Below are 14,189 nucleotides of genomic sequence, written 5' to 3'. Positions count from 1 at the left end.
CATCCATATCTGTATTGTCTGTAGCGGCTTCCTCACTGTAGCAGCAGAGCTGAGGAACTGCGACAGGGACCATATGCCCTCAAAGCCTAAAATATTTACTCTCTAGCCCTTTGCAGAAAGAGTTGGCCACCCCCTGCCTTAAGCCCAAAGGAAAGGCAGCTTTGCCTGTTAAGCACTGGTTGTTCTCAGCAGTGGCTCGAGGCTAGAAGCTGTAGCCATGGTCTTAAAGCAGATGGAGACCGTGAGGTGCAGGGAGGGGAAAGTAGACCCGGAAAAGCTATACCAGGATTTGACCCCAGGGCCCAGTAAGATGAGGAGGCTGATGCAGACCCCACCCCCAACCCCGTTCCTCTGCAGCTGTCTGAGCCATCCAGAGCAGGGTCTCATTCAGTTCTTCCTCGTGTCACTGTGTCTTCCCTCCTGGCCCGCGGTGGCCATCCGTGCCCCACACTCACTCACGTCAACTGGGAGGTTGGAGACTCACGCTGGGTTTGCCAGCCAGCTCCATCATGTCTACAGAGGTTATAGGAGTCAGGGTGGGCTCTGCACGTGGCGTGACTTCCCACTGCTCACAAGCCCCTTGGGTCACCAAGGAGCAGTGGCGGCGGCTGCTTGGCCGTGTGTGTCGGAGGCCTGGGGAGACAGCTGGACACCAGGAGCTCACCGGCAGAGGAGCCGCTCTGGGTTTCACAGGAACCTTCCTGCATGCACGTGTGTGTGTGTGTGTGTGTGTGTGTGTGTGTGTGTGTGGAGGGGGAGAGGGAAATAACTGGGAGCATAAAATTGGGCAGAGGGATAGATGGGTAGAGATGAATGTGGGTACGGGCATCAGAGTTCTTCACCCACCAGCCTGAGAAGCCATGAGCTCTCGGGGCCCTGTTCCAGGTAGTAGGATTCTTCACAAGGATGCCCAGGTAGCTGGGGAATCCCATCATTCCTTGCTTTCCTCTGGGCAGCCCCTAAGAAGGGTCCAGCCCAGGAACTGCCCCAACTCCGCACTGGCCTCCCAGCCCATGGGACAGGGCGGGGCCATTCAGCTTCCTTTAAAAAACTCTGCCAGCACGAGGGTCCTGAGCCCTCCCACCCGTGGTCCTGTGCCACCCCAGGCAGGAGGCCTGAAGCCTGGAGCATTTCACATTTGCCCTCCTGGAGGAGGTTCCCAAGAGCTCGGGCTCTCTGCCTCTCCTGAACTGAACCTCAGCCTGAGGAAGTCTCCAGTATGGAAACCTGGGGGTAGGCTGTTCTGGGGGGCTCTGGTGGGGCGATCTGGAGCGAGGCTCCCACTAGGCCAAGGCTAATGTGGACCCAGTTCTGAGACCCATGAGGGCTGAGGCTGGCGGGGAGAGAAACAGAGGTAGCAGAGAAGCAGCTGGCCCAGGTCAGCAGGCCTGCCAGGGTCAAGGTGCTGGGTTGTCCCCTGGATCTCCGCAAGGTGTCCACACTGTGAGCTCAGCACGGAACACAAGAGTCCTGGTCCTCACTGTCCTCCCCTTGGCGTGGGAGACCTCATCCTTATTGTCATGCAGCGGCTTCCCGTCCTCATTCCCATGACCGTGACCATGATGCTTGGTCATCATTGTCCTTACTACAGCTCAGCTCGCTTCCCCGTGCCCTCTGTTCAGCACCGCTGCTTTCTGTCCCCATGACTCACACACCTCCTCCTTTCTTCTTGGCAGTGGAAACACACCCATCGCTGTCTGGGGCACTCACCTGGACCTCATCCAGAACCCCCAGATCCGTGCCAAGCACGGCGGGAAGGAGCACATCAATGTGAGTCAGGGGTGGGCGGGCCTCGTGGGGGGGCTGCCCCCTCGCTCAGGCAGGCCTCCCCGAATGCACTATGACCCATGCCTGTGGCCCCTGGTCACTGCCACCCTCACCACGGGCAAAGCTGGAGCAGGTGCCAGCTACAGAGCTCACTCCTTGAGTGCCCAAGTACGCAGCTCTAGCTGTCTGATCCATGAGCCTCCTGCACTGGCCCCTTGCCGTGTGGACAGGGCCCCGGGGTGTGCACACAGGGCGTAGAGAGCCAAAGCATCTCCCTCCCCTCCGGCTCCTCCCCCAGGTCTGTGAGGTCCTGAATTCCACTGAGATGACATGCCAGGCTCCAGCCCTCACCCTGGGCCCTGACCACCAGTCGGACCTCACTGAGCGGCCGGAAGAGTTTGGTTTCATCTTGGACAATGTCCAGTCCCTGCTCATCCTCAACAGAACCAACTTCACCTACTACCCCAACCCCGTGTTTGAGGCCTTCGGGCCCTCTGGGATCCTGGAGCTTAAGCCTGGCACGCCCATCATTTTGAAGGTGAGTACCGGGGTGGGGAGTGTGGGGAGGGCTCCTGCCAGGCCTCCTGACCGGCATCCCTGGCAGGCACTGGGCTGCACGTGACACACACATACTCTGAGTTTGCACTGGGAGAAAATTCATCACAGGTCACTGGACTCCCAAGCTTCTGCCCTCAGAACTCAGGAGCTGGGAGGTCAGAGGCGCACGCTGTGTCTGCCTGTGCGGCCACTGGCAAACCACCACACAGGTTCTCCTTGGAGCGCGAGTTGCAAATTAATTTTCACTCCGCTGAGCGTTTGGTAGTGACTGCCTGCAGCTCGGTGGGGAGAGGCCGCCGAGTCTGCATTTGGGACGAGCTGAAAAGACTTGACTTTGATGGTCGGCTTCCTACCAGGAAGAAGGGAGAAGGGTAGTGTGCACGCTGCTCTTGGTCTATTTTCCGTTACTATCACGGAATACCTGAGCCCGGGTACTCACGAAGCCAAGAGGTTTACAGAGCACACAGCTTTGAAGGCTGCCAGCCCAGACAGCACGGCACCAGCTCTGACAAGAGCCCCCTGGCTACAGCATCTCAAGGTAGCAGCCTGCTTGGGAGGGAAAAAGCACCTGCCAGACAGGAAGCCAGACCCTGGGGAGGGGACAGCACTGACCCCTCATAGGCCACCGGTTAAGTTGGCCACCCTGGGGACCAAGCCCCCAACACAGGAACGTTGCAGGGAGTGGGGTGGGGCAAGCTACAGCGTGGGCCAAGGGTGCTGGGGACCCATTCCTGCAGGAGGGACTTCTGGGGCAGGGAGGGGGCGGATGTGGCAGCCAGCCAGTAGCCGTGGGCCTGACTCTGGGTTGGAGACCAGGGCTTTCCTGTGTGCACTCAGGGCAAGAATCTGATCCCGCCCGTGGCCGGGGGCAACGTGAAGCTGAACTACACCGTGCTGGTCGGGGAGAAGCCGTGCACCGTGACCGTGTCGGACGTGCAGCTGCTCTGCGAGTCCCCCAACCTCACCGGCAGGCACAAAGTGATGGTGAGGCTGGCCGACCCGGGTCCTGGGTGGCGCAGGCAGGCGCAGGGTGTGAGAGGCACAGCTCCACCCCCAATCTCCCCACACCCCGGGTCCTTCTTCCTGTACCAAGCCTGTCTCTCTTCTGTAGCACCTTCCCTCCATACTGGCTGGTGCAACAGGAAAGGCAAAGCCAAGCAGCATTAAGCCATGGGCAGCAGCGCATCTGGTAGACCAGAAGGCTTCCCAGGGGACGGCTGCTGCTGGCCTGGCCTGCATCTCAGTCCTCCATCCTGACAGTGGGGATGGCTTAGGTCTTGGGGCACCGATCACTGATGTCACTCCAGTCCTGTTAGGTCCCCTGTGAAGACAACGATGCTAGGTCCCAGCTAGAGGGTGGCCTCTGCTGGCCGACCCCTCCTCAGGCCCCCAGCGACAAGGGTCCTCCCTGGCATCTGTTCCTCATCCCGCCTCGGCCAGCAGTTCTCTGATTGGCATGCCACTGCTCCTGGACTGCTGTGCCCCACCCCCACCGCCCGCTCCCTCTCGCCCTGCGTGTCACCCCAGGCCCGTGTCGGAGGCATGGAGTACTCCCCAGGGATGGTGTACATCGTGCCCGACAGCCCGCTCAGCCTGCCCGCCATCGTCAGCATCGCCGTGGCCGGCGGCCTGCTCATCATCTTCATCGTGGCCGTGCTTATCGCCTACAAGCGCAAGTCCCGCGAGAGCGACCTCACCCTGAAGCGGCTGCAGATGCAGATGGACAACCTGGAGTCCCGCGTGGCCTTGGAGTGCAAGGAAGGTAACGAGTGGCCGGGTGTTCACAGCCATGTGCATGTGCGTGTGCGCGTGTGCCTCTCACACACAAGCCAGCAGGCTGGGCAGCAGGGGGCGGTGCTGCGGGCTCCACATGGTACCTGCATGGCCTCCACTCTGGCCTTGACCTGTGACTCATGCCCAGCCCGCACCCCTGCAGGCCACACCCTAGGCAGCACCAGACAAGGTGAAGGCCTCTCAGCCGCTCCCCAAAGTGTCAGATCGGGATCAGCCTTTGGCCCTGGCTTCCTGGCTGAGCAGGGGTCCACGCTGTCCTGGAGGGGAGCCGTGGGGCACGTTCACATGCCACGTGCAAGCCATCCTCAGCTCCGGTCTTCTAGCCGGAAGGACAGGCTGTAGGGCTGGTGGGTGGTTTTGAAGGAAGAGCATTTCAAAACTTGTATTTAAAAAATGGCAGACACCACCATCAGGCGAGATCCCACGGAGGCAGCCTGGTGCCGGCTTTTGTCACCCGCAGGACGTCACCTGGGTCACCCTGGGAGGAGCCGGGCCCGGCTGTCCACTGGCTCCTGGGGTAAATCTCGCACTGTACCTGGGCTCCCGGGAAGCCGTGGCCCTTTCTGATGGGGCAGCAGCTCTTCTCCATCCCCTGTCTGCACCCTTCAGCTGTCAACACAGCCTCCGCCTGGTGGGACTGTTAATTACTGCCTTTTATTATATTTACGCTGCTTAATTTTTTTCTCCGCAATGTACTCTTCCCTCTAATTAGGTGTAGTGATTAGAATCTCTTTTATGTGTGGCAGGCGCGAGCCTTTGAATGTTGGAGGCTCTTGGTGACTTCAAGGAAAGCTGCAGATGGATAAAAAGCCAGCTCCCTCCTTCTCCTCCCAGCCAGCTGAGCACCCCAACTGGGAGGATCCCACCCAGGCAGGGGGACGCTGAGCCCCCTCCAGAGGTTCCTAGGGAGGGAGGCTGCGGCAGCCAGACAGGAGCCCAGCTCCCGAGGGTCCGAGTGGCTGCTGGCCCTGGCAGAGCTGTGCTTCCTGGGTCGGGAGAGGGAGTGGACAGCAAAGCCCCTGCAGGGTTAGCATGGACATTCTTTCTGGGGTGTCCAGAGCTGGTTTCTGGCCATGGCCCAGAGGGCTTTACCGTTAGCCAGGATGCCTCCCATACCCACAGTCGCAGGACACCCAGCCCGAGCTTTCAACACGTAAGCACACGCGTGAGTGTGTGCCCTTTCACACCCACACACTTCCTGACACCTTCACACATGGGTGTGCTCACAACACTCTCACGCCCGACACGCACACATGCCATCATACACTCACTGAGAGTCTCACACTCGGATAAGTGCATCATGCTCACACACACACTCCCACGTTTCCCACACACACACACACACACACACACCCCTTCGTGGTCCTCCTTCTGGACACGTGCAGTATTTGGGGGCTTTTGGTGACAGCGTGTGCTGCAAAGGTCTGCTGTCTCCCCATTCGCACGCATGCACACTCACAGTAGTGTCCGTTCCACGCGGCACACTGGTGTTCTGCCTTCAGCGTCACACTCCACGAGAAGAACCCTGGTGTCCGAGTGACTGGAGCAGCAGGAGGGTGTACCGGTCTCGCCTGGTGCCCAGCTCCTGTCCCCCTCTGACCTCTTGCACACAAAGGCTAGGAGCCCGGCCTGGCGCAGAGAGGTCAAAGTCAGCCCTGCAGGGTGGAGCTCCAGCGGCCGCTGGGAAGTGCAGGGCTGGCTTCTGCTCACAGCTCCTGGGGCCTCCGTGTCCTGTTCACGTGGTCATCACAGCCCTGTGGGTGTGGGTGCTGGCCTGGTACTTCCAGGTTCCTACAGCCATGCCGGGCTTGCGAATCCCTTCTGAGCCCACAGATTATCTTTTGCCTGTTCTTGAATTCACGTCACTAGCAAGAAGCATTGGCTAGTCAACATCCTCAGGCCAATCTTTGCCAGTGTGGGTGGCACTTGTTACGTATGCATGAGTGCACGCACCAGGGAGACAGGCAGAGCAGGAGAGGGCTGGGCGCCCCGCCTCTGAGGACCTCCCGGTGGAGGGTGGCTCCCAGAGGAGGATGTGCCCAGGCCAGAGTGCGGCAGCAGCATAGGCGGAGCTATGGAACAATCCCAGGCTGCACTGCGCACGGGGCTTTCCCAGAGGCCAGCTAGGATCTTGAAACTGTCCATCACGAGGCCTGAGCCGCCTCCACAGAGTCCAGAGGCAGATCATAATCTCCCGTCAGTGGTGTCACCTTGAGGTCGGAAGGGCAAAGCCGAATTCCCTTTGGAGGGCTGGTGGCCCAAGGGAGCTGCTTGGGGCAGAACAGGGCCTTCCATCGGCTTCCTTTATCAGAAGGCAGTGCTGGGAAATCCTCAGGAAGACTCTCCCTTGTTCCCTGTCACTCCCCAGCATCTCTTGCAAACCCAAGCCTTTCAGCTTCCAGAGAACTGTCCGTGGTCCCAGCCACAGCACAGATCTGTGGACAGTGCCACCCACCCTCCACACTTTGTCCCATGCTAACGCCATTCACCCCAGCTGCTTACACAGCCACGCTGTCACTCCTGGTGGCCCCTTGCTCACGTCTCCTTGGTGCTGTGGTGAGGGCTGTGAGTGTTCTGAGATGGGGGTGACCCCTGGGCAGCCTCATCCAGCCGTCCCACAGTCTTCTCCTCACTCCAGCTTTCGCCGAGCTGCAGACGGACATCCACGAGTTGACCAGTGACCTGGATGGAGCCGGCATCCCCTTCCTGGACTACAGAACCTATACCATGAGGGTGCTGTTCCCGGGAATAGACGACCACCCCGTGCTCCGGGACCTCGAGGTGAGACGCCGTGCCCCTGGCTGATGGAAGAGCAGGGAGTGAGAGTGTTGGCGACCGTGCCACCCAGCCCCTCATCCAGAGGGGAGCGGGCTGAGGTCGGGGAGGGGATGCAATTTTGCCCAGGCTCCTGCAGCACAAGCCACCTTCCCTGGAAGAGGTGGGGCCCAGCCGGCGACACTGGGAACAGACAAGTGAGTGCGGCTTTGTGTCCCAAGCGCCATGGCAGCTGAGGACTCTCTCCCGGGGGAAACCATACATATACACAGGGAGAAGAGAGCGGGGACATAATCTGAGAATTCGTGGACCCTTCTGTAAAAAGCTGCAGTATGAGAGATTTTAACACATAGTGGCCACTTGGTAAGTGTGCCAGGAATTTTACCTCCTGGTGCTTAGCTGGAGAGGTGAGCGAGACATAGGGAAGGGAGGTGGCAGTGGGAATGATTAAGACGTAGCTGTCTTTCCTACAGCAGGAAGCTCATCTCCCAAACACTTTATTCTACGTACTGTCTAGCGTGGTAGCTGGCTTATGCATACATTCATATTATGCTTTGTTCCGAAAGGGCTTTGGAATGGCTTAAAAAGATAAAAACCAGAGAAAAGTGGAAAATATAAATGAGGAAACCAGGGCAAAACCATCATCAGAAGGGATAATTACTTTTAGTCGACTGCTGCTTGTGTCCTGCTGCAATTTTAAATGCTCTGCAAGTGTTCATTCATTCATTCAACTTCCCAAGAACCCCTTGAAGTAGGTCAACTCCTTCCACAGGTGGCGAGAGTGTGGGGCCAGAGAGGTTCAAGGATTGTCTGGGGCCCCGCCAGCTGCTGGGGGTGGAGCCAGGATCCGGGTGTAGGAAGTTAGACCCCAAAGTCCTCATTCCCCAGAGCAAGCCTGCGCCCCGGCCTTTGGGTATGAGGTCAGCGGCCTGCCCTGCAGCTTGGAGTCTCGTTAGGATGGGTTCACAGTCTGCACCAAGGCCACGGTGGGAAGTACGATGAATCCCACGCTTCACCTGGTCCATAAAATAGAAACAGACCCGCTGCTCAGGAGCTGGGGGTCCTACAGGTACCAATGTCCCAGGGAATGCGGACTAGGACTCCCCAGGGGGATGTGGTCGGCTGTGCCTCCTCCCATCAGACACCGCAAGTTCACAGGGATCTTCCTCACCCTGACCTGCTGAACGCAGTGTGTGTGTGTGTGTGTGTGTGTCTGTCTGTCTGTCTGTCTGTCTGTCTGTAGTGAGGGCCTGGGCCTTGCTGCCTGGAGGAGGCCCCCTGACTCCTGGCTGATAAACAGCGCAGGCGCTTTCAGAGGCTGTGTGTCCTCGCTGACAGTGACGCACCTTCTCTGTCTACGAATGCGTGTGTGCACGGATCCATGCACGCACCGTGGATGCCACAAAAATGCCAGGCGTCGCCTGACGCTTGTCTACTCGGGTCTCTTCTCCCGGCTTTGCTCCTCTCCCCACATTCCCTCTTTTTTTTCCCTTCCTTTCTTCTTCTCTCCAACCTCACCTTTATTTGCGTCAAAACACCAGGGTTCTTAGGAAGTCCTGCCAGTTCCTGGTTAAAGAAAGTCTTGGGAGGGGATACGATATGGTGTGTGTGTGTGTGTGTGTGTGAGAGAGAGAGAGAGAGAGAGAGAGATTGGGTGTGCAGGCTGTGTCCCGGGCATGCGGAAAACAGTGAATATGCACATGTCTGCGTGTCTGCCTGCACTGGGGTGGAACTGGCAGTGCTTGGAAGGGAAATCATGTTTGAAGACATCCTTATGCCCGTCTGTGGATGGAGTGGAGGGCAATCTATGTAAGAATTCAAGAGAGCAAGGGTGTGAAATTCTACTTCTTTCCCTGGTTCAAAATCCCAAGTCTAAGTAGATTTCTTCTAAGGTTGTAATTTTACACTGGATTTTTCTAAGGCCGTGTGGAAGCTGGGCCCCTTGTAGGCCAGCCTGCATAGGTGGGGGCAGGCTGAGGTCAGCCACCTGCCACGCTCATGGTTTTGCCGGTGGACACAAGCGCGTACTGCCGCACTGTTTTCCACACCATTCCTAGCCTGGATCACGCACCACACTGCTCCCACACAGGGGTGCCTATCCCTCGCTTGGAACCGTCTGTCCTGTGACTTTCCTGAGGGGCTTGTATCTCCACAGACCCTCAGGATCTGGGCTCTGACTTGGCACTGACTTGGCACACACCCAAAGGCTGCCAGGATGAGTGGAGTGAAGAGGGTTTGTTCTGTCCTCCTGTGGGTGGTTGTGCAGGTTGCATTGCCCCGATGACACCACCCAGAGTGCTCCAGGGCACGACCTGCCTCACTGTACGTGACAGCCCTGATCACCAGGACCGGTGTGCAGACGACTCCTCTCACGTTCCTGAACCGCACCAGGCCCCTCGCCGAGAGCCTCCTGCCCAGTGGCCCTCCTCAGGAGCTCCCTCTAGGGTCCCTAACTGAAAGAATTAAGATGAGGACGCCTATTGCCCAGAGTCCCTGCCCAGCAAGCTGGGCTCAACACGCACAAGCATCCTTCATGTCCCCCTGAACGGAACCTCCCTCGCCCTGCCCTGGGCCCACGTGCCACGTTCACCAACTGAGGACCCCGCCCCCCCACCCAGGACACTCACAAGGCCTCTGGGGTCACAGAACGAGTGACACAAAGCCCTCCCTCTGCCCAGAAGGCTCCTAGAGCCATTGCTGAGTGCAGTCTCCGAGAACCACTGGCTCCCCGGAGACACGGTCCATCCTCAAGGACTAGGCGGACGCACACAAGGGCTCGCACGGAGCTGCACCAGCCGCGAGTTCCCGACGCCCCAGCAGCCTTCACAGGGTGTTGGGGACTCGCCCTCCGGGAATCGGGTCGGCGGCTCCGGGTGTCACCTGGCCCACCCTTTATTTCTCCCAAGATGCTCTCCGTGGACCCGCAGCCCATCCCACTCCAACCCTAGACGACTCCTGTGGTTCACACTGTGAGTGAACGGTGTCCTCATTTGGTGCCTGAGGATCCCCCCCCCCGCCCCCAACATGAGTACCCTCTGATTTCTTTGTCCTTATCCAAAGGGGAAAGTGACCCCAGCCTCCTGCTCACAAAGCAGCCAACTTCCCCAGGGTCCCTGGGTAGGGAGCCCGCAGGAACGCTGCTTGTCACTCCCAGGCTGTGAACCAAGCAAGTTAGACCACTTACAAGGCGCGCCTGTTTAAACACTTGCGTAAACGATGCTTAACGTAGCTGCACCGCTGCACCGTCTTTAAGTCCGTGGTCCCATGGCATGAAGTTCTTCGTGTTGTGTACGACCATCAGCACCATCCACCCCAGAACATTGTCCTCTTTCCAAATGGAAACTTGGTCCCCCTTGAACAAGAACCCGCCTCTGCCGCTCCCTCAGACCCTGGCGGCCACCCCGTACTCTGTCTTCATTCCGGGCTCTCGTGAAAGTGCAGTCGCACAGCGCTTGTCCTCTGGTCCTGGCCTCTTTCCCTTGCCATCCTGTTCTGCAGGCTCACCGATGTTGCCACACGTCTCGGAGCTGTGTGGCTGTAAGGCTGTGTGGCTGGGCCGCCCCCTGTTTCTCCATTCCTCCATCTGGGCACCCTGGAGCCCTGGCACTTGCTGGCTGTGTCCAGCGGGTTGCAGCAAAGGTTGGCGTGCAGCTGTCTGTTCAGGCCCTCGCTTCCAGGTCTTGTAGGTACCTGCCCAGACCACGTGGGTTTCTTCATTCCCAGTAAACTCACTAATCAGCTGTGTGTGGACAGAGAGCAACTTTGACTGCCGCCCCTGGGCCTGGGGCTAGGGGAGGTGGGGATCTTACTGGATCACGGAACTCTGGTTTGTTTGCTCCTGCTTGGCATTCTGAGCGTGGACGGGATCCGAGGACCTGCTCGCCTAAAGCCGTGTCTCCCAGCTCTCAGCTTCCACTGCTGGTCCTGGGGCTGTCCGCTCCCTGCCTCCTGCCCTGAGCCCAGAACACCAGCTGCTCAGTCGTGACAGGCGTAAATGTCCCACAACCTTCTGTTACCTTGGGCTTTCTCCGGCTACCTCCGTCTTCCACAGCCGGCCACGGCAGACACCATTTAGTGGTGTGGCTGTGGCAGGCCATGTGCCACAGGCTCTTTACTGGCCGTCTCTTCCAGGCTGTGGGGCAGCCCCAGGAGCTGACAGAAGGAACTTGTGCCAACTGCCCTGGTTCATAGCCTGGCTCTGACGCTTCTCTGTCTTGGGGTGCCAAGAAGGCTCCCTCCCTCTTGGGAACCCTGGGGTTGTACCAGGCCCCGCCTCCTGGGGTGCTGTGTAGTGGACCAGTATCTCTGCAGCACCCAGAACAGTACTCAGCATGAAGCCTATAGGGTAGTAACCGTATCTGGAGCTTTACCCCTCTCAAGCGTGGTCTGAAAATATTAAGTGGGAAATTCCAGAAATAAATAACTCGTACATTATCTTAGATAACCTTTATTATAGCATATGTTGCAATTGTCCTATTTTATTATTTGTTATTATTCTCTGTGCCTATTTTGTAATTTTATCATAGGGTCAGCCAAATAAGAAAACACATAGGCTAAATAGGGCTTGGAAGGAGCCAAAGTTTCAGGCACCTGCAGAGCCAAGATGGCGAGGGCCCCTTTGGGTACCGGGCACAGCTGTGTACACCTCAGCTGGGATCACCTTCGGTTTGCCGAGGGGGCGGAGTCTGCTAAGGGTTCAGCAGCGGGGATAGGCTGCGATAGAAAGCCCCATGCGGGGCCCTCGGGAGATCTGACTCCACGCTACGCCCCCAGCCTCCCCCCCGCCCTCCATGGCCCCTCCCCGGGGCAGGGGCCCCGCTCCTGTCCTCAGAGGTCACTATTTCCAGGCAGATTTTCTCAGTGAACTTTGTGCTTTGTCAGAAGGACTCAAGCAAACTGGCCACGGAGGACACCAAGAACGTCCCCTAGGCAGACGTCCAGCGGCAGCCGCGGGCAGGGCAGAGCGTTCCAGCTCCCCGTGCGCCCTCCGCCAGCCACAGCCGCTCCACAGTCGCCCCCTTTCTAGCACACTGACTGCTTTGTCTGCCTTTATGTTTGAGGGACAGACAGCGGCCGCCTGCTGGTTCACTCTCTGAGTGCCGGGGCTGGGAGCTCCACACTGGGTGGCAGGGACCCAGCTGCTTGACCAAGCACCGCCTCCTGGGGTGCTCCTTAGCAGGAACTGGGAGTTAGGAGCAGAGCCGGGATTCAAGCCCAAGCACTGACATAGGATGTAGATGTCCCCACCCATGTCTCAGCCACGGGGTCCCGACACCCACCCCTCACCCATTTTTGAAATTTTATTTAAAAGGCGTTCTATAGAGACTGCCCCTTTAATGTCACTTTCTTCATTCACTGCGTTTGCAAGATTCGAGGATCATTCCTTCTTGTTCCTGTGCGGTCTCCCATTGGGTGGGATGTCCCACAGCCCTTCAACCCACTGGCTGGGCAGCTGGGGCTCGCCAGGGTGGGCCACCGTGACCCATGCTGCCTTGTGTACTGCCGCCGCTGTCAGAGGGTCAGCCCGTGTGTCCAGCTCCAAGGCCGACTCTTGGCCCCGCCCTGTGAGGCTCTCCCATCAGACCATGGAGCAGGAAGATCAAGCCATCTTCCCACCTTATCCCTGGCGGGAGCAGGCTCTCAAAGAGGGTTCTAGAGTTAGGGAGTTTGCTGGACCCCTCTGGGACCCGCTCTCCCCTTTCTCAGGTCCTGGGAGCCCCACCCCACCCCGAAAAAGAAAGGGACTCGCCCAGGCCCAGCACGGTGATGTCAGAGCCCACGTGCAGCCCTCCGATCCTGACAGGACCCACAGTGGGCACTGGGCTAGCTGGAGGCTCAGGCCTGACTGTTCCTCAGCCAGGGTGCACACACAGCACCCCAACCTCCCAGGGGCCCCCATGGGGTGGGCTGTGAGGGTGGGCTTGCCAGACCTGGAGTCCCCATCAACTCTGCATCATCACCAGGGAAGAGCTGAGGCCACAGAGCCTGGCAGAAGTGAGTTCAATCCCAGCGTGGCCATTGACTCTTGGTGTGGCATTCTCTCCCTGCCTCGGCTGGTTCTTCTCCAAGGCAGAGGCGGTGCCGTGTCCCTAGGGCTCCGTGGAGACGAAGTGGGTGCTTGGCACGGCAGTGGCCTTGATGAGGGCTGGTCTCAGCCAGGTAGGCTGTGGCAGGTGCAGCAGGTGAGAGGCAGAGTGGGAGGAGCGTTGCGGGAGCCAGCCCAGCCCATCCCGCCTGGAGGTCCCTGGGGTGCCCAGTGGATGCGGCAGGACCCCCGTCTCCCCCGCAGGTACCGGGCTACCGGCAGGAGCGCGTGGAGAAAGGCCTGAAGCTCTTCGCACAGCTCATCAACAGCAAGGTCTTCCTGCTGTCTTTCATCCGCACGCTGGAGGCCCAGCGCAGCTTCTCCATGCGCGACCGCGGCAACGTGGCCTCGCTCATCATGACCGTGCTGCAGAGCAAGCTGGAGTACGCCACCGACGTGCTCAAGCAGCTGCTGGCCGACCTCATCGACAAGAACCTGGAGAGCAAGAACCACCCCAAGCTGCTGCTGCGCAGGTCGGTGGCCCCGCCCCGCCCCCTCTCCGTCTGCCCTCTGCTTTCTTGACCTTGACCGTTGCTACTGGAATGCTTCTCTCATGGGCTCTCTAGAGGCCATCGCTGGCCTTGTCCGAGTCAGAACTGGACTCAGGAGCCAGGTCCCGCGGCCTTGTGCTGTCTGTGCACCGGGGAGCCTGTTAGAAATACAGGCCGGCTGAACCAGGGTGACCCGAATGCACATTCGAGTTTGCGAAGCCCCGGATGCAAGCCCGTTAGTGAGAACTTAGCCAGCGCAGCCCTGCAGGTATTTCTGCCTCCTGCTGCAGGCTCCAAACAGGTCCAGGGCTCAGCACAGGAGACTGCTGGGTACTTCCTCCTGCCTCTTCCTCCTCCTCCCCCTCCCCCTCTTTCCTCTCCTCCTCCTGGACCAAACAGGTGCAGGGCCCAGCACAGGAGACTGCTGGGTACGTCCTCCCTCCTCTTCCCCCTCCCCCTCCTCCCCCTCCTTCCCCCTCCTCCCCCTCCTTCCCCCTCCTCCCCCCTCCTCCTACACTTTCCCCTCCTCCCCCTCCTCCTTCTCCTCCTCCTTCTCCTCCTTCTCCCCCTCCTCCCCCTCCTCCCCCTCCCCCCCTTTCCCCTCCTCCCCCTCCTCCCCCTCCTCCTTCTCCTCCCCCTCCTCCCCCTTCTCCCTGCTGAAACCAAGAAGCCCCCTGTGCAGGCAGCTATAACCTGTGGCCTTGGCCTTACAGGAAACA

General features: G+C 59.2%; 1 protein-coding gene across 1 annotated transcript in view; it reads left to right on the top strand.

Annotated features, from left to right (window-relative positions):
- Positions 1-14,189, top strand: part of PLXNA4 (plexin A4) — a 426,904-nt gene that overhangs the window by 383,953 nt on the left and 28,762 nt on the right. Inside the window, exons 17-22 of the mRNA XM_051848990.3 lie at positions 1,677-1,770; positions 2,066-2,305; positions 3,163-3,309; positions 3,853-4,087; positions 6,758-6,900; positions 13,184-13,452. Of these exons, the coding sequence (XP_051704950.1) occupies positions 1,677-1,770; positions 2,066-2,305; positions 3,163-3,309; positions 3,853-4,087; positions 6,758-6,900; positions 13,184-13,452 (1,128 nt within the window). The remainder of the gene's footprint in view (positions 1-1,676; positions 1,771-2,065; positions 2,306-3,162; positions 3,310-3,852; positions 4,088-6,757; positions 6,901-13,183; positions 13,453-14,189) is intronic.

The sequence above is a fragment of the Oryctolagus cuniculus genome, chromosome 3, assembly GCF_051225735.1.
Source record: "Oryctolagus cuniculus isolate XC-2025 breed Fujian yellow rabbit chromosome 3, ASM5122573v1, whole genome shotgun sequence".
Classification (NCBI taxonomy): domain Eukaryota; kingdom Metazoa; phylum Chordata; class Mammalia; order Lagomorpha; family Leporidae; genus Oryctolagus; species Oryctolagus cuniculus.
The sequence above is the reverse complement of the archived record's forward strand: the minus strand, read 5'-3'. Positions and strand labels throughout refer to the sequence as shown.